This window comes from Orcinus orca, chromosome 20, assembly GCF_937001465.1.
Source record: "Orcinus orca chromosome 20, mOrcOrc1.1, whole genome shotgun sequence".
Taxonomy (NCBI): Eukaryota; Metazoa; Chordata; class Mammalia; order Artiodactyla; family Delphinidae; genus Orcinus; species Orcinus orca.
Window position 1 is genome coordinate 55,683,639 of NC_064578.1, and position 18,742 is coordinate 55,702,380.

An 18,742-nucleotide genomic window follows, 5' to 3' on the forward strand; every position below is an offset into this window, starting at 1 on the left:
GAAAAAATATGTACAGGCAGTAGGGTGCAGGGAAACCTCAGATCCTTGAAGGTTGATGATTCAGTTTCTGGAGTAAAATACGGGCAGGATCCTGCCTGGCCTGCCCTCGCGCCTTGGGTGGCCACAATTCTGGACCCTCGTTACTTCCTTTCTTCCTCAGAAATCAGCTTGTTTCCTTGAGACCCTGCAGCCTCTTCCTTCCTCAAAAAGCAACAAGGAAATTCTAGATCCCATCCCTCTCCTTCTTCAAGGAACTGGAAATCCAGGATCTGGGCTCCCACCTGACCTCTCTCCCCCTCCGGAAAGCAGGAATTTAGGCTGCCAGCCCCCTCTTCCTGCAGGGCCCAGGGGTGTGGGACCCCAGCCCTCTGCTGTCCCAGGGGTCCAGGTATCTGGGGTGAAGTAGGGATGCAGAATTTGAGTCTAGATGGGCTGGGGTCTCAGCCCTCCCGCAGCTTAGGCCTCTGTAGGAGCTACATTCTCGAAAAGCAGGTTCTCATAAGTGGGCCCCTTCTCAGCGGGCACTGGGGATGACTGTTGCAGAAGCCTAAGGATGCACTGGTGCAGGAACACATACTGGGCCTGGGGACAGAGCACGGGCAGGTGAGGGTGCGCTACTGAGCCTGCTTTCCTCTGGGGCCCCACCCCACCCACCCTGTGCCCGAGGATCCCCATCACCTCAGTCTGCACCGTATGTGGCCGGCTCTCTCACATCTCCATCATGTAGCTGAAGGGCCCCACGAGACCCTCACTCTCCAGCTGCCGCAGCAGGACATGCAGGGCAATGAGGGTGCCCGAGCGGCCCACGCCAGCGCTAGGCGGGGACAAGAAGGGTCAGACCACGGGAGGGGGAGTCTCAGCTGACTGGAGGGATCTGTGTTCGGAGCACCCAGGGGTCAGGGTATTCAGTGAGACTATTCTGGAGGCTACAGTGTTAAGTGGGGGTTACTTCATTAAGTAGGAAGTAATAACAAATGACTATGCTCTGTGTTCTCTCTACCTGCTAGGCCCTGTTCCAGGTGCCTTACGTGCTTTTTTCACTCCTCCCACTCCTAAGAGGTAGGAACCATTAGTTGAGCGTGCCCATTTTACATACGGGGCAATGGAGGCTGAGTGAGGTGAAGTCGATTGTCCCAGGCCACTCAGCTAGTAAGTGACAGAGCTAGGGTTCATACACGGGAAGATGAGCTCCCAAGCTTGTCATTTAAAAAAAAATTTTAGGGCTTCCCTGGTGACGCAGTGGTTGAGAGTCCACCTATCGATGCAGGGGACATGGGTTCGTGCCCCGGTCCAGGAAGATCCCACATGCCGCGGAGCGGCTGGGCCCGTGAGCCATGGCCGCCGAGCCTGCGCGGCCGAAGCCTGTGCTCTGCAGCGGAAAAGGCCACAGCAGTGAGAGGCCTGCGTATCGCAAAAAAAAAAAAAAAAAAAAAAAAAAATTTTAAACATGAAAATGACCGTTTTATTTTATTTTTCATTAAAAAAAATTTTTTTTTGGCCACGCTGTGAAGCTTGTGGGATCTGGGCCCTCGACAGTGAAAGTGCTGTGTCCTAGCCACTGGACCACCAGGGAAGCCCCCAAGGAGCTGTTTTAAATGTTTCTTAAAACCTTGGGCTGCCTCTCCCTCCTGCTCTTCACCCCTCTTCCCTCCTTCTCCCCATGCATGCCTCCTCCTTTACCTCTTTTTCTTTCTTTCCCATCTCTTCACCTTTATCATCATTCTTGACCTGCATCACCGCCCCTTCACCTTCTGCCCTCCCCATCTCCTCCACCTCCTCTAGAAGTTCCTAAGGACCCAGAGAACCCTGGTTTCTGAGCCCCAAGGGGGCGGTTTCCTCACAGACAGAGGGCTCTGGCTGGTCCTCACGGGCAGTGTACAATGGGGGGGCCTCCCCCCACGGTCTGGTCCAGCCACTGCCGGAGCATCTTCCAGAAGGCCAGCAAGGGGTCTGGGGAGTGGGGGATGCCATGGTCTGGCCAGGTCACATAGTGGAACTGATGCACAGATAAAGTCTTCTGCTCTTGCATCTAGATGGAGGGGAGTTGGGGGGAGCTCAGGACCCGGGGGCTGGTTTCTGACTGGTGGGGACATCCCTGGGGCACATTGTGGTCCCTTGCGGGAGTGGCGGAAGCTTAGACTTCATGGGGAGCTCTGGGGAGGGGACTGCCTGGAATATCACGGGGGAGGAACTGAGGGTCAAGGTGGGGCTGAAGGGGTGGGATGGGGGCTTACATGCAAGAGCTTCAGATTTCGTACTGTCCAGTTCTCCATCACCTCCTCACCCACCAGGGTCACATGGGTGCAGGGCTGGGCGTCTAGAGGCCAGTAATGCTCACACTTCACCTGGGGGAAGACTGGGGCGGGTCAGAGTATAGGAGGCCCCAGAGCACCTTCCCTGGTGCCCCTCCGCAGGGTGGCTCTTGTATTCAGTGCCGGGGAATCCCCCCTGCTCTGGTGACAAGGCAGGACCCACAGGCAGCCAGGTGTAGATTCATCCCAGCCGGGAGGACTCTTCTTTCACAAGGTCCTTGAGATCAGCTTCACCCTGTAAGTGGACAAATGGGTGGACTGGGGGAGACAGGAAGGTTGGGGCTGTGGTGGAGGGAATCAGTGAGGTCTAAGTCAAGGTCTACCCTGGGATCAGTGTCTGGGGCAGGGTCACGGGCTGGAGCTCAGGGGTCAGCACCCAGGACCCAGGTGTCCTCTCACCTGGGCAGACTCCACGCAGTTGGTCAGCATGAGCAGTGTGGGGCTCCGCTGCCCCTACACCAGGCGCCAGAAGTCGCCCACAGTGTGGGGAAGGGGGCCCTGGACTGCAATGAACTCCCGGAGGCTCCAGAGACCCTGGTTGAGGAAAACAGGTAGGTCACATCCCGCCTCATCTGGCCCTCGTCTTCCGAGGCTCATTCAGCATCCTCCTGGCTCCCAACCGCAGCCTTACAGGGATGCAGCTGGCGTTGATGTACTCAGAGCCCGGCTCCCCAGGGAGGGGCGTCAGGGGCACATGGGACCAGTCATCTAGGGGAAGAGGCCAGCATTAGCAATGCAGGGGGCAGGGTGGGAGACCCGGGATAGAGGTCACGCTGACACGTCACGCTGCACACAGACAAGGGGAGCTGGGAGAGGGTCTGAGGGACCTCGGGCGGGAGGAGCCGGCCTGGGGTTTCTCAGCTCACGGGGGCAAGAGCTTTGTCCCTCAGGGGTAATAAGGGGCAAGGGTCAGGCCTGGGATGTTGACAAAGTCACGGCTGAGAACAAAGTCAGCAGAGGCTCGTGACTCACAGGGCAGCACGTTTCTGTAACGGTTCTTGGCGCTGTTCTCCGGAGCTGAGGCCACCGTCTGGGACTGGCTGTGGTCCTCCAGGGCCGGCTGCTCGGGGCGAAGTGAGGGGAGGGTGCACAGATGCTGGATTTTCTCTGCCCTCCCCCAGGGATACCCGCGTTGCTCCCTCCGCCTTCCTAAGTGCCACCCCACTCACCCCTTACACCCTGGAATTCTGTAGCACCTACAGAAATAGGACAAGTAGGACTTCCCTGGTGGTGCAGTGGTTAAGAATCTGCCTGCCAATGCAGCGGACACGGATTCGAGCCCTGGTTTGGGAAGATCCCATGTGCCGTGGAGCAACTAAGCCCATGAGCCATAACTAGAAAAGGCCTGCGCACAGCAACGAAGAGCGAACGCAGCCAAAAATAAATAAATAAATTTATTTATTTTTAAAAAAAGAAAGAAAGAAATAGGACGAGTGTGTGCACCATCCCTGGGGGGGCATTTTGGAGGAAGGGCAGGAGGATGGGGACTGGAGAGGTAGGTGAGAGAGGAGGGGTCAGGGGAAAACCAAGGTGTTGCTTTAGGATTAACCCATCCAACCAACACTACAGTAAGAGTTCAGTGAGTCAAGAAGGTGGATAATCATGGCTGAGAATTTCTGTATGAGCCAACCAAGTGTGTATCCCTGCTTCTGTTCAATCCCAAAGGGGTGGAAAGGTCTCCGTGGACACGTGGGGCTCAGCTCGGCTCCCTCTGTTCTCACCCGACCTGGTACTCCTCAGCAAAGCCACAGCCGCTGTCCTCGTGTTTCCTGACGTGGTCGGCAAAGTCTTCAGCCAGGACGTCCCCTGGGAAGCTGTGGGGGAAGAGGGGCACATAACCTCCTTTAACCTTGTGCGCTTGGGATAAAGAAAAGGATTTTGTGTTTTGTTTTCTTTTTTTTACCTCCCCAGGACTTATTTATCTTATAACTGGAAGTTTGTACCTTTGATCACCTTCACCCATTTCACCCTCTGCCTCTGGTAACCACCAGTCTGTTCTGTGTATCTACGAGTTCGAGGTTTTTTTAATTTTTAAATTTTGGCCACGCCGCACAGTTTGTGGGATCTTAGTTCCCCGACCAGGGATCGAATCCGGGACCCTGGAAGTGAAAGCACTGAATCCTAACCACTGGACCCCCAGGGAATTCTCTCGAGTTTTTTTTTTAGAGTCCACACACAGGAAGTCCCCTGCATACGAAACTTCAAGTTGTGAACTTTCAAAGACGCGAATGTGCGTTCGCATGTCCAATCACACAAGGCGTGAGTGACATTGCAGCTTGCCCTCTGTCTCCTATGGCCAAGGATCCTTCAGCTCTGCCATCTCCCACCTCCTCTCCCTCCTCCAGTCAGTAACTCTTCTTTCCTGTTCACTCAGTGCCAGCCCCTGTATGCCAGCTCTTACACTGCACTACTGTACTTTTCAAGGTACTGTTCTGTAAGATTAAAAATGTTTTATTTTTTGTGTTTGCTTGTTTTAATGTATTATTTGTGTGAAAAGTATCATAAACCTATTACAGTACAGTACTATATAGCCAATTGTGTTAGTTGGGTACCTAGGCTAACTTTGTTGGACTTATGAACACAGTCTTGGAACGGAACTCATTTGTGTGTAAGGGACTTACTGTATAAGTGTTATCTCATACAGTATTTGTCTTTCTCTGTCTGACTTATCTCACTTAGCATAATGCCCTCAAGGTCCATCCATGTTGCCACAAATGGCATTACTTCATTCTTTTTTACGGCTGGATAATATTCCATTCTATATGTATATTACACCTTAAAAAATTAATTAATTTATTTCGGCTGTGTTGGGTCTTTTGTCACTGTGCGTGGGCTTTCTCTAGCTGCAGTGAGCGGAGGCTACTCTTCATTGCGGTGCGAGGGCTCCTCATTGCAATGGCTTCTCTTGTTGCGGAGCACAGGCTCTAGGCACACGGGCTTCAGTAGTTGTGGCGCATGGGCTTAGTTGCTTCATGGTATGTGGGATCTTCCTGGACCAGGGCTCAAACCCGTGTCCCCTGCATTGGCAGGTGGATTCTTAACCACTGCGCCACCAGGGAAGCCCTATATTACACCTTCTTTATTCAGTCATCCATTGATAGACACTTAGGTTGTTTCCATATCTTGGCTATTGTGGGTAATGCTACTATGAACATGGGAGTGCAGATATCTTTTCAAGTTAGTGATGTTGTTTCTGATTCATCAATTCCATTTGTAGGTACATATCCAAAAGAATTGAAAGCAAGGTCTCAGATATTTGTACACCCATGTTCATAGCAGCATTATTCACAGTAGCTAAAAAGAGGAAGCAAACCAAGTGTCCATTGATAGATGAATGGATAAAGAAGATTTGGTCTAACCATACAATGGAATATTATTCTTCCTAAGGAAGGAAAGAAATTCTGACACATACAACAACATGGATGAACCTGGAGGGCATTATGCTGAGTGAAATGAGCCAGTCACAAGAGGACAAATAAAAGGACAAATACGGGCTTCCCTGGTGGCGCAGTGGTTGAGAGTCCACCTGCCGATGCAGGAGACACGGGTTCGTGCCCCGGTCCGGGAAGATCCCACATGCCGCGGAGTGGCTGGGCCCGTGAGCCATGGCCGCTGAGCCCGCGCGTCCGGAGCCTGTGCTCCGCAACGGGAGAGGCCACAAGAGTAAGAGGTCCGCGTACCGCAAAAACAAACAAACAAACAAACAAACAAACAAAAAGGACAAATACGATTCCACCTATATGAGGCAGTCATCAAATTCATACAAACAGAAAGTAGAAGGGTGGTTTCCAGGGGCTGGGAGATGGGGGAAATGGGGAGTTAGTGTTTGATGTGTACAGAGTTTCAGTTTTGCAGGATGAAGAGAGTTCTACGGGGAATCCCCTGGCGGTCCAGTGGTTAGGACTCCGCGATTTCACTGCTGAGGGTGTGGGTTCAATCTCTGGTCGGGGAACTAAGATCCCACAAGCCATGTGGCGTGACCAAAATAAATAAATAAATAAAGTTTTTTAAAAAAAGAGTTCTATGGATGGATGGTGGTGATGGTTGCACAACAACGTGAATGGACTTAATGCCACTGAACTGCACACTTAAAAATGGTTGAGGTGGTAAATTTGTTATTTGGAGGTTATTTGTTTTTTTTTTTAACCACAATCAAAATTTGTTTTGACTCAAAAAAAAGGAAAGGGTATTTCTTCTCCCACTTAGGACCACTGCCCTTCTCTGGGCCCCAATTCCCTGTGGCCCTCTCTAGCCATGGTTCTTCCCTCTCTGCTGTATCTCTCCCCTCTCCTCTTTCCCTTTTGTGTGTAAACATGCTAATCTTACTTCTGTATTAAAAAAAGAATCCTTTGACCTCCTGTGGCTCCAGCTCCAGCTCTTTGTCTCTCTTCCCCTTGTAGTATAGTGTTATATATACAATGTTATATATACAGTCTTGACTCAGTTTTGAGACCCTGGTTGGAGGTTCGTCGGTTTACCTTCTTCTTTTTTGCGTGACTGGTATTTTTTTGTTTGTTTGTTTTGTTTTTACAGTTTTGTTTATTTATTTGGCCACGCTGCGTGGCTTGTGGGAGATACCCGACCAGCGACTGAACCCGGGCCTAGCAGTGAAAGCCTGGAATCTTGACCACTGGACCGCCAGGCATTTCCCCAGTTCTCCTTCTTGAGAAGCTGATTAAATCCACACCCTCACCACCTCCCCTTTGGGGATCCATCTGCTGGAATCCCCGCCAGGAACAGGGGACAGGCCCTGTGCATCAGAGTCCACTGAAATGATTCAAACTAAACCCGTTTGCCTTGGATTGCCCACTTCTTGCTGCAGAAACCACAGTAAAGCCTCTTCCTCAGGTGTTCCCCGACCTCCCAGCTGACCCTGGTGCTTCTCTGCATGGCCTTGCTTGGTGTAACGTGTAATCCCTCTCCTGGGATCTGTGATTGTAGTGAACTATCTTTCAGTGGTGTCTGTCTCTGGATCCATTGGCCTTATCACACCTAAACAATAAGACGACCTATGAAAACACACCTTCACATTCAAACTTCTCACACTGACCGGTTTTCTCTGCTTCCTTCCCACCCTTCACCATGGCCTGGTGTCTCCACCACGACTACAGGGGAACAAGGACTTTTTTCAAAGTCCCCTATTTTATTTGCCTCCTTATCACCAATTCCAAAGGCCACCTCTCAGTGCTCAGCAGCACTTCGCACCTTTGACCGAGCCTTCCTTTCTTCCGGATCCACCCTCTTCCTGAACACCCTCTCCTGGTTTGCACCATCACCGTCTCTCTGACTGCTGCTTCTCCATCTCCTTGGTGGGGCCCTGTCCTCTGCCCATCCTAAAAGGTGGGCATCCCCAGAAGCCCATCCTCAATCCCCCCTTTCTCACTGGACACACACTTCTTATGGGGTTTGTCCATTTCCTTAGCTTCGCTTTCCATCCATTCATCTGTGATTTGTGAATCTCCATTGCGAGTCCCTACTTCTCCCCCTCCCGAGCTTCAGAGCTGTTTTCCCACCTGCCTCCTGGAATCTCCACCTGTGTGTCCTCGAGGGTCATCGCTGGGACATCCAAACACGCACGTTGAGGTTGAGGAGGGCAAGATGCTCAGCATACAGGTGGGGCCAGACTTGGAATCCAATGGGTGCAGTGATTTGTTGCAGATGCCATATAATGGACACAGGGTAAGGAGGGGAGAGGTCACAGGGTGAGTGGGGCGGGACGCTGGCCAGGACAGATTCTATGGCGAAGGAGAAACTGGACATCATCGTATTTACTCTCCCTCAAGCCCCTGCCTCTGATGGCCACGCCCTCAGTTTATGCCTCTTTCTTTTACACCCAGGCCGTCTCACCTGGTTCCGCAACATCCCTTAACTCCCTGGTTTATCTCTCCTCTATTGATCCCTGGGGATCATTCTGACATAGAGATTTGATGATGATTGACCCAACCTAAAGGGGACTCAGAGTGATGAAGACATCTGCACAAACGTTTTTCTGAACCACGGAACTCTGTATCCAACAGCCCATTCAGCGTTTTCACTCACATGTCTGACAAGCATCCCAAAATCAGTGTGTCCACCACTGAGCTCCTGATACTTTCCCCCAAACCTGCACCCCGCATAGTCATTCTGTCTCAAGTAATGGCCATTCCGGCCTCCCTGGGGCTCAGGCTGAATTCCTTGGGTTCACTCTTGAGCCCTCTCCGAATCCCACACCATACATCCATTCTTCAACCAGGTCTGCTCTTCAAACACTCAAACGGCATCTTGAATCTGATTCCCTCTAACTGTTTCCTGCTCCAAGACATAACCGACATCTGGATTATATACAGACGTCTTCCTTTGCTTCCCTACTTTTGCCTTTGCTTCATAAAAATGTGAGACTGTGTCACAGGTCTATCGAAAACCTCCAAAAACTCCCATCTCAGGATAAAACCAAAGTCCCCACTATCATCTACAAGGCCCAACCTGATCTGATCCCACCTGGTAGCTCTCCGACCTCATTTCCTACCCCACCCCCACCCCCACCCCGCCTCATCCACTCTGCTCAGTCTCAGAGACACACCACGTTCTCCAAACACGCCAAGCCTGTGCCTGCCTCGGGGCCATCGCACTTGCTGATCCCCCTGCCTGGAATGCCTTTTCCCCAGATGGGCACAGGACTCTTGCCCTCACTTGCTTCAGGTCTGTCCTCAAATGACTTCGTCTCAGTCATCTTCTTAGTAAGGCCTCTCCTGGACACTCTATTTAAAATATTCCTCCACCCTTCCTGCCTCCACCTCTTGCTTTATTTGTCTCCAAGTAAGCATCACGTTCTTTATCATCTTGGTTTTGTTTTTTGTGTGTTTGTTTGTTTTGGCCGCACTGCACGCTTGCAGGATCTTAGTTCCCCGACCAGGGATTGAACCCATGCCCCCTGCAGTGGAAGTGTGGAGTCCTAACAAGTGGACCGCCAGGAAATTCCTAATCATCTTGTTTGTTAATGGCTGCTTGTGCTAGAATGTAAGCTCCACAAGGGCAGGAATCTTTGTTTCAGCCAGTTTCCTCGGCACCTAGAACAGTGCCTGACACTTAACAGGGGTTCAGTGAATGTCTTTTTGGATAAATGAATGGAAGTCCCAGAACTGAGACGGAAAGAGATTCCACAGCCACCGGCCCAGGCTGCTTAGGGAGTGGGCAGCAGTGAAGGCATTGCGATCCCTGCCGCAGTGGGGATCTGAGGCTGGTGTGGGTGGGTTCCTTGGCCCTGCACTCTGACCTATACAGTGACCAGCTGGATTTGACCTGACAGTGAGCCTTTTGAATGCTCCCCAAACCCACTCACCTGAACACCAGATCCCCGGGTGCTGGTTTCTTCTCACTCTTCTTATGCCTGGGAAAAGGACATGGGGAGTGAGGCCAGAACCACGGATCCCCATCTTTCCCCAGGCCCCCTCCCTCCTGGCGCCCGATAAGCCCTGCGCCAAGTCTCACCTCCTCTTCAGGAAGAAAACCAGCAGGCCCACCAGGATGAGAAACAGAAGGGGACTGACTATGGCTCCCACGATGGCCCCTGGGGGAAGGAGGCGTGGTGGGCTGTGAGAGCCTAGGTCTGCTCTCCTGCTGTCCCACCTCCCCTACCTCTGTCCTCACCCAGACTGTGATCAGAGGGTCTAGAGGGTAGATTCGAGGGCAGAGAAGGGAAAGGAGAAAGCTTCTGGATAGAGCCCTACCTCCCACCCAACCTCTTCCCCTTAGGTCCTCACTTCCCGAGGAGCCTGATCCAAAGGCATCACTTTCTCAAGTGACCTGGTTGTTAGAGAGTGACTCTTCCCCAATTTGGCCTAGACTAATCGTTCTGAGAGAGGGCGATTTTGCCCTCCAGGTGACATCGGGCAATGTCTGGAGACACTTCTGGTTGCTACAGCTGCGATGGTAGTGCCACTGGCATCTAGTGGCTGGAGGCCGGGGATGCTGCTTACAGCATCTTACAATGCCCAGGGCAGCCTCCCCTCCCCATCAGAAAGAGTGATCCAGTCCAGGATCCAAGAGGACCTGTCTTCTCAGAGACCCTTCTTGCTAAACCAGAGAATCCTGGACAGTGGGACCCACTGAGCCCAGTTTGGAAGAGCATCCATTTATCAGTACACCGAACTCCAGTGTCTCCAGATCAGAGACCCCATCTCATAAGAGGCTTTCATTCCTAGGAAATGGTTGACAGGGCCCAGGGAGGCCCATGACCACGGTCAATGGTACATGATCAAAGATCTCCTGAGTGTGAGGTTCAAACTTCTTCAAATACCCCACTGGTGGGTGAAAAATGGTGCGGCAGTGTTGGAAAAAAAATTGGCAGTTCTTCAAAAGATTAAACACGGACTTACCATATGATCTAACAATTCCACTCCTGGGTATACACCCAAGAGAAATGAAGACATACGTCCACATGGAAACCTACACACGAATGTTCAGAGCATTACTCGGAATAGCCAAAAAGTAGAAATGGCCCAACAGACCCATCAAACAGATGGATAAACAAAATGTGGTCTATCCACACAATGAAATCTTATTTTGGCAATAAAAAGTAATGAAGCACTGATACACACTAGAACAGTGGATGAACCTTGAAAACATTATACTAAGTGAGAGAAGCCAGTCAAAGAGGACCACATACTGTGTGATTGTATTTTTAGGAAAGCTCTAAAAGAGGCACATCTATGGAGACAGAAGCAGATTAGAGATTGCCAATGGCTGGTTGGTGGGGGATTGGGGAAATTAGGGGGTGATGGCTTAAGGAGATGACTTCTCTTTATGGGTTAATGAAAATATTCTAAAATTGATGGTAATAATGGTTGCAAATACTGCAAATATACTAGAAGTCAGTGAGCTGTACACTTTCAATGGGTGTACATGGGTGTATGTTATAGGAATTACAACTCAACAGAGCTGTTTAAAAGAAAGCAGGAAATAAAACACAAACAAAAAGGACTCCATGGGTTGGTGAGACTGTCTCACAACAGGGTGTGAAGGGGTCTGGAGAGAATGTCATTGTATCGATAGCTCTCTGTCCCCGTGGGGCTCTGCTCACCTGTGCTCTCGGTGTGGCAGGTCACGGAGGCAGACTGGGCCCTCATTCCATCCCAGACGGTCGTGATGGTGGCTGAGTAGGACTGAGCCGGCCTAAGTCCCGACACCCACACGTCTCTCCCACAAGAGGAGCTGTCCTGGAGTCCCGCTGCCCGCCCACCTCCAACTCAAAGGCCTCATAGCCTCCCAGGGGGCAGGACTAGGTGAGGGTGACTCCGTGGCCCCCCCCCCCGAAGTGCTGATACAGGAGGTGATGGTGACAGGGTCCGGGACTGGGTGGAGGGGACAAGAGGAATCAGTAGGCTCCATCCAGGGGGGCTTTCCAACTCCCCACTCCTCACCAGTCAGGCCAGTTCTCTGAGAAATAGCTCATCCCTTCCTTCCCCTAAATCAAAATACCTCTTCCTCCCTCATTATCTGTTGTCCCCAAATAGACATGCCCCCTTAAACTACAACTCCCATGAGCACTCGGACTCTCTGTGTCACTGCAGCTCATGAAGTCATGACCCCATGGCCTGATGGGATTTGGAGTCCACTCACCTTCACTGCTCCCAGGTCTGATCTAAGTTACTACCTGGACCTTTACAGGAAAAGTTTGCTGGCCCATGACATAGTTATTTTCACCACAACTTTTAGGTTCACAGCAAAACTGAGTAGAAGGTACAGGGATTTCCCATACACCCTCTGCCCCCATCATGCATAACCTCCCCCACTGTCAACATCCCCAAATGTACACGTTACCATTGATGAACACAATGATAATCATCCAAAGTCCATATTACATTCCTTTTCGTGGCTGAATAATATTCCACTCTATGGATAGATGACAATTTGTTTCTCCATTCACCAGCTGATGGACATTTGGGTTTCCACCTTTTTGGCTGTTAAAAATAATGTTGCTTGAATTGTATGTTTTCAGTTGTATGTTGTATGTACGAAAACATTGTATGTTTTCAGTTCTGTGGGGCCTGCCCCCAGGAGGGGCCAAACTCTCTTTTTACAGACTCCGTGGCTATCCTCTTTCTAGCCCGCTCCAGCTGCCAACCCTGTCCACCCCTCCACCACCAGCTCACAATCCCCTTCAATCTTCCCAGGAGTTTCTCACTGTTTTTGCTGCTCAGTGGACATCAGTCTCTCTGCTCCACGCTTTCCTCTCCTTGTGTGGTTCAAGAACTGAAGCCGTGTTCATTCACCATCTTGAAGCAATTCCCTGCCTGCCTGCAAGTGTTTTCCCAACACCTATGGCTTCCTACAGGCAGGACCACAGGCTCTACCAACACCGGGGACTCCAAGGGCAAACAGCCTCTTCCAGCCCTGGCCAAGCTTACACTGTGGTGAGGAGGCAGACTGGGAAGGTAACCACAGAGTGACATGAAGTAGGCTACAATGGTGAGAGCACCGAGGAAGCATCTGTCCCTTAGTGGGAGGTGACACTGGGGCTGAGTCTTCGTACAAGAGCAGGGTTTGGTCAAGTGAAGAACAGCATTGGGAAGTCATCACAGGCAGAGGGGAGAGCCCATGTCAGGGCTAAGAGGGAGGAGAGGGCTGGGGGTAATCTGGGGGGATTTCTGTGTGGCCAGAGCGCCAGGTGGAAATGGGACTGGAGGGAATGACCTTGAAGTAGGGGTCAGGCCACCCGGTCCCAGCCTAGTCTCAATCTATAGTTAGCCTGCGGGGTTGGTGAACACGTGGAGATTGGGGAGAGGAACATTTTCTGGATAGGGCATGGAAGCTCCGTGCCCTCTCCCCACACCTTGCCCTGTGCCTGTGCTTCCATCTGGCTGTTCCTGAGTTACATTCTGTAATAAACCAGTGTTCTAGTAAGCAAAACGTTTTTCTGAGTTCTGTGAGCTGCTCTAGCAAATTAATCCAACCCGAGGAGGGGGGTCTTGGGAACCTCTGATTTACAGCCAGTTGGTCAGAAGCACAGGTTAACAACCTGGGCTTGTCACCGGAATCTGAAGTGGGGGTGGGGGGTAAAAGGTGGCAGTCTTGTAGGACTGAGTCCTTAACCTGTGGGATAGCGTCAGAACTGAGTTGACTTGTAGGACGCCCAGCTGGTGTTGGAGATTGGCTTGTTGGTGAGGGGAGCAAGTCCCACACTGGAATTGAGTGCAGAGTAGTAATTGTTTATCATCATGAAACACAAAAGGATAAACAACAAGGTCCTATTGTACAGCACAGAGAACTATATTTGACGGGGGTTTTTTTTGTTTTGTTTTTGTTATTTGGCCACATCACAGGGCACGGGGGATCTTGGTTCCCCAACCAGGGATGGAACTCGCGCCCCCTGCATTGTAAGTGAGGAGTCTTAACCACTGGACCACCAGGGAAGTCCCTGGAGAACTATATTCAGTATCCTAGGATAAACCATAATGAAAAAGAATATTTAAAAATAATGTTTGTATATGTGTAACTGAATCACTTTGCTGTACAGCAGAAATTAACATATTGTAAATCAACTATACTTCAATTTTAAAAAAATTAAAAGAAAAAAAAACACTGAAAACAACCCAAATGATTGGAAACACCAACATTTAGAGATGAATTATGGGGAATTCTCTTGCAGTCCAGTGGTTAGGACCCTGCACTTTCACTGCCGAGGGCACGGCTTCAGTCCCTGGTCAGGGATCCTGCAAGTCACGCGGCGCAGCAAAAAAAAAAAAAAAAAAAGTGAATTATGCTAGTGGTTTCCTTGGGCTGGAGGGGATGGGTGATTTGTAAAAGGCACGGGGTCTCCTCTGGGGGTGATGAAAATGCTCTAAGACTGATTGTGGTGATAGCTGCAAAACTGTGAAAATACTAAAAACCACATGCACACTTTGAGTGGGCAGTTGGTGGTATATGAAGAGTATCTCAATAAAGCTGCGATCATAACATCGTTTTCAGGAATTGGATATAAATGCCTTCAAACAGAACATGGTCACAGTATAGTGATTACAGACAACAATGCTGTGTCATACATTTCAAAGTTGCTGAAAGACTAGATCTTAATTGGTCCCACCACAAAAAAAAATAGGTGTTATGTGATGCCATAGAGATGTTAGCTAACATTACCAGGGTAATAATCATACTGTGACGTATCAATGTATCAAATCAACACCAGTACACCTTAAAGGTACACAATGTTTTATATCAACTATATCTCAATTTAACAAAACAGAATATGGGCTTTAGACAGATGGAGGCTGGAAATATTGCTCCTTTAGCACGTTTCCCTGGGGTGGAAGGTTGTTCTGGGGGGCCCTTTAGGGAGGGAGAGGGTGCTCATTTACCCACCAGTTAGTCTGTCATGAGTCTCCCACCCTTAACGGCTGACAGAGTGATGAGGACCTTGGCAGTGTAAGAGGTGGTCATGACCACCAAGTGGGTGTGGGGCTGAAGGAAGGCATCCCAGGCCAACGTGGCATCTGAGATTGTGAAGAGCAGGGCACCCCCACCCAGAACACCTGCCTCCTCTGGCCTGAGGCCTTCCTCTATGGTGAGTGGGGATCCTGGCCTGAAGGTGAGGCAGGGACTAGAAACCAACGGTGGGCTCTGGAGGTCCCTAAAAACACATCATGGATAAGTCTCCTCTCTGATATGAGTCCCTAAAAAACCACATCATGGGTGTATAAGTTCCCTCTCTGCTATAAGAGTCCCTAAAAGCATATCATGTTTGTAGAAGTCCTCTCTCTGCCGTAAGAGTCCCTAAAAATCACATCATGAATGTAGATGTTTCCTCTCTGCTATAAGAGTCCCCAAAAGTACATCATGGATGCAGAAGTCTCCTCTCTGCTCCAAGAATCCCTAAAAATCATATCATGGATGTAGAAGTCTCCTCTCTGCTGTAAGAGTCCCTAAAATCATATCATGGATGTAGAAGTCTCCTCTCTGCTGTAAGAGTCCCTAAAAGCACATCATGTCTGTAGAAATTGAGCAGGGTTTGGAGAGCAGCTCTGACTGCTTTCTGTCCTCACATGTAGAACCTGAGGCCCAGAGAGGAGCAGTGGGCTATCAAGGTCACAGCCAGGACGAGGGCCATACCCAGGTTCTTTCTTATTTAGTACTCTATTCCCACCGTGTTGCTACCTACCCCTTCCTCCAAGTCTCTTCTTGAGTTTCCTCATCTCCTCAACCCTCTCCTCTCCTGGTACTGTATGTGACTGTCGTCAGTTGAACTGTGGGCCCCAAAGAGATATGCCCAAGTCCTAAGCCCCAGCACCTATGGATGTGATGTTAGTTAGGAATAGGGTCTTTGGAAATGTAATTAGGGATCTTGAGATGAGATCATCCTGGATTTAGGGTGGGCCCTAAATCCAACAACGGGTGTCCTCAGGAGAGGACAGACTCACAGAGGGAGAACACCATGTGAATGTGGCCGGGGCCACCAGGAGTTGGAAGAGGCAGGAAGGACCCTCCCCTAGAGCTTTGGAGGGAGGGCACCCCTACCAACACCATGTTTTTGGACTTTTGGCCTCCAGAACTGTGAAAGATTAAATCTGTTGTTTTAAGTCACCCAGTTTATGGTAATTTGTGACAGCAGCCACAGGAAACTAATACATTGACCAAGCTGTCTCCTCCTGGCCTCAAATCTGTAAAATCCTCATCTGTACAATGAGCATAATGAATCCCCACCACCATCAAAGGGCCTGGGGTGGGGGGCGGTTGGTTATTCCATATCCCCTAAGTCCTGGGCACCAGGACTGGTCCACAGGGAGTCTGCTGTGGGTATAGTTAAAAACATTGCGTTGTACATGTGAAAACGTGTTCCAAGGGTAGATCTCACAGCAAGTGTTCAATGCACAACACTGTGAATGTACTTAACGTCACTAAGTCATACACTTAAAAGTGGTTAAAATGGTAGATTTTGTGGGAGGAAAAAAAAAGGATAACGAACCACTTGCTGTTATTGTGATCACCCCTCCCTTCCCACCCCTCCCCAAATAATGGAGATGTCACCATTGCAACACCCACTTTACTTAGGCAACAGAAAAACAGATCAGGGCCAGAAACAGTTCTGTGTCTCCAGATAGACTGGCACTGGCAGATGGGAGTCTGGGGGACTGGCTCTCACCCCCAAGGGTGTTTCTCTGGCCTCACTGATCTTGGGGGCCCAGGTCCTTGAGGGAGGAGGGGGGTGGACATCTGCCTGCCTCAGCCCCTGGTCAGTTGGACTTGAGCCTGGGGCTCTGGAAGGCCGACAGGGCGATGAGGACCTGGGCAGCATAATAAGTGGCCATGACCACCAGGTGGGCATGGGGCAGGGGATGGACGAAGAGGTTCCAGGCCAGCACGGCATCTGAAAGCGTGAAGAGCAGGGCGCCCCAGCAGGTACTCCCGCCCCTGGCCAAGCCACGCCACAGCATAACGGCCAGGACCAGGGAGTAAGCCGTCAGGGGCAGGACCATGTCAGGCGGGAGGTGCCAAAGCAGGAGGCCATAATATGGGATGGAAGCCAGGAGAATAGGCAGCAGGAGGCCAGGCTTCAGGGGAGTGAGGCCGAAGGCCCAGAGGTAGAGCAGGTGGGCCACGGCGAAGGCAGCCATGCCTGGAGGAGACAGGGGTGGGTGCGCCTGCCTGAGACCCCTGCTTCCCAGCATCACCTCGTTGCCCTCAGAGCCTGAGAAAAAGGGCCTTCCCCAAGCACCAGCTCCCACCCTGGCCACACCACCCCATCTGCCAGGATTACAACGCTGGCCTCCTTGGTGGTCCTCTTTCCTCCTGCTCTTGGCGCCAGAATGACCTAAAAACGCGCACTGCATCCCATCCTCACCCTGCTCAGAACTGTCCACTGACTGACACCCCATCTTGCTCAGCCCCTAGTCGGCTTCACCCAGCAGGCACACCCACCCCAGGGCTTCTGCACTTGCTGCCCCTCTGCCCGGAAGGGCCTTCCCTGGAAGGGCACCGGGCTGGTACCCTGCACCCGCTTCAAGACTTTACCTTCTCGGCGAGGCTGTCCTCGACCAGCGTACTCAGGACTGTGACCTCTGGACACTCACAGCCTCAGGTAATGCTGCCCGCGCCCTCATGGAAGGAGAGCTCCTCGGGGCCCAAGGTTTGGGTATGTCCCCCTCACTGCCGTCCATTTCCCAGTTGCCTTTACACGCCAACTGGCTCAAGCACTTGGCAGGGGCTCTGTTGGGGAGTCGCCCCCTGCACCCCGGACACCCCCCCCTGGGGTCCAGAAGGGACAACACAACACAGCCCCTCTCACCATGGAGGAAGGCCTCAGGCCAGACGAGGCAGGAGTCCCCCACAGCTGAGCACAGAAGGGCCCCCTGAAGGAGCAAGCTGTAGCTCCCGCCGGGGTACACGGTCCACAGGAACACCACCAGGTAGAGGATGGGCAGGCACTTGATCAGGGCACCGACCCAGGACGGCTGGTTCTCAGGGCTCCAGAGGAGAAAGTAGACGGCACAGGTGAGGAAGAACGGGCTCAGCCACCTGCCCACATGCGGCTGCTTCGGGGGACAAAGGGGCCGCTGAGCCACTGGAACTCAGCCCAGCCCCCAGGCCCTGGGACCAGGCTCCAGAACCCTCCTGGCTTTGGTCTCAGCCAGTTCCCAGCCTTTGGGGGTCAGGCCCCACATGGCCAGGAGTTGGGAGTCAGGGCTTCCATCCCGCCCCCACCCAGGGACGCCAGCCATGCTGTCCAGGGTAGGGGGGCAGCTGCACAGGGACCAGGACATCCAACCCCACAGAACCCAGCCCCCCAATTCTTCCAGGTCATGTGGGTTCCCAGGAGCCCAGGCCCAGCTCCCACCCCACACTCCGTGGCTCTCACTTGAGCTGAAAAGCGAGGTTTTCCAGGCAGCCCCTCTTCCCGGGTGTCCATGTCAACGTGTGACCCACCCAAAGTGGCCTGCATGTGGGCACCGGTGGCTTTGGGGGTGGAGGGGATGGCGTGTGGTTACACGTTAACCCGAGGAGCGTCCTGTGGACTCTGGGACTGATAACAGGGCCCAGGGAGGTGCTGCCCCCACCCTGGGGATGGCCCTGCCTGGCACCTGCTGATAAGGTGCCCACTGGGACCCAGGGGTCTCTCCTCCTCCACAGCCCCCTTCCCCTGGCTTCGTCTCTTGCCTAGGGAGCCATGGCTGCCAACGCCCCTCCCACTGTGCTGTGCCTGGCAGGTCAGAAGGGAATGGGGTGCGGAATTTCAATGCTCTCCCCTCCATGAGCTGGGGGGAAGGGCAGGGGACCAGAGCCCAGGGACAGGTCGGGAGACTCCCTCCTCCCCTCGCCGTCCTCGGCCCTGGCCTTCCCTCAGGAGTGCCCACCACAAACGCCTGCTGAACCAACAGGAAGGAGCTGAACCAGGAGGCCGTGCCAGCCCTCAGCTCCAGGGAAGGCTTCCCGCACACGTCCACCAGCGCACCTGGTATGTT

General features: G+C 51.9%; 2 protein-coding genes across 3 annotated transcripts; both read right to left on the reverse strand.

The window, feature by feature from the left end:
- Positions 1–1,407: 1,407 nt before the first annotated feature.
- Positions 1,408–10,078, reverse strand: PTPRH (protein tyrosine phosphatase receptor type H). The gene is made up of 7 exons (XM_049702765.1): positions 10,052–10,078; positions 9,780–9,922; positions 9,631–9,678; positions 4,039–4,126; positions 3,285–3,372; positions 2,712–3,020; positions 1,408–2,547 (listed from the first exon to the last, which is right to left on the reverse strand). The coding sequence occupies exons 1-6, from the start codon at positions 10,076–10,078 to the stop codon at positions 2,881–2,883; spliced, it is 534 nt and encodes a 177-aa protein (XP_049558722.1). The 3' UTR covers positions 1,408–2,547; positions 2,712–2,880.
- Positions 10,079–16,308: 6,230 nt separating this feature from the next.
- Positions 16,309–18,275, reverse strand: TMEM86B (transmembrane protein 86B). Of its 2 annotated transcripts, none has more exons than XM_004283300.4 (3): positions 18,139–18,275; positions 17,569–17,815; positions 16,309–16,899 (listed from the first exon to the last, which is right to left on the reverse strand). In XM_004283300.4, the coding sequence occupies exons 1-3, from the start codon at positions 18,220–18,222 to the stop codon at positions 16,517–16,519; spliced, it is 714 nt and encodes a 237-aa protein (XP_004283348.2). In that variant the 5' UTR covers positions 18,223–18,275; the 3' UTR covers positions 16,309–16,516. The 2 variants fall into 2 exon arrangements, with proteins under 2 accessions (XP_004283348.2, XP_012393526.1); XM_012538072.3 differs by having other exon boundaries at positions 17,569–17,812; positions 18,139–18,271.
- Between the last annotated feature and the right edge of the window lie 467 nt (positions 18,276–18,742).

Excerpts from the sequence above, each read along its gene's own strand:
- PTPRH (XM_049702765.1), bottom strand. The coding sequence starts at position 10,078 with ATGCCTTTGGATCAGGCTCCTCGGGAA. Across the intron at positions 9,679-9,779 it reads GTTTTCTTCCTGAAGAGGAG|GCATAAGAAGAGTGAGAAGA; the intron begins GTGAGACTTGGC and ends TCCTTTTCCCAG. Across the intron at positions 3,373-4,038 it reads GCTTTGCTGAGGAGTACCAG|CCGGCCCTGGAGGACCACAG; the intron begins GTCGGGTGAGAA and ends CGCCCCGAGCAG.
- TMEM86B (XM_004283300.4), bottom strand. The coding sequence starts at position 18,222 with ATGCAGGCCACTTTGGGTGGGTCACACGTTGACATGGACACCCGGGAA. Across the intron at positions 17,816-18,138 it reads AACCTCGCTTTTCAGCTCAA|CAGCCGCATGTGGGCAGGTG; the intron begins GTGAGAGCCACG and ends TGTCCCCCGAAG. Across the intron at positions 16,900-17,568 it reads GCCTGAGGCCTTCCTCCATG|GCATGGCTGCCTTCGCCGTG; the intron begins GTGAGAGGGGCT and ends TGTCTCCTCCAG.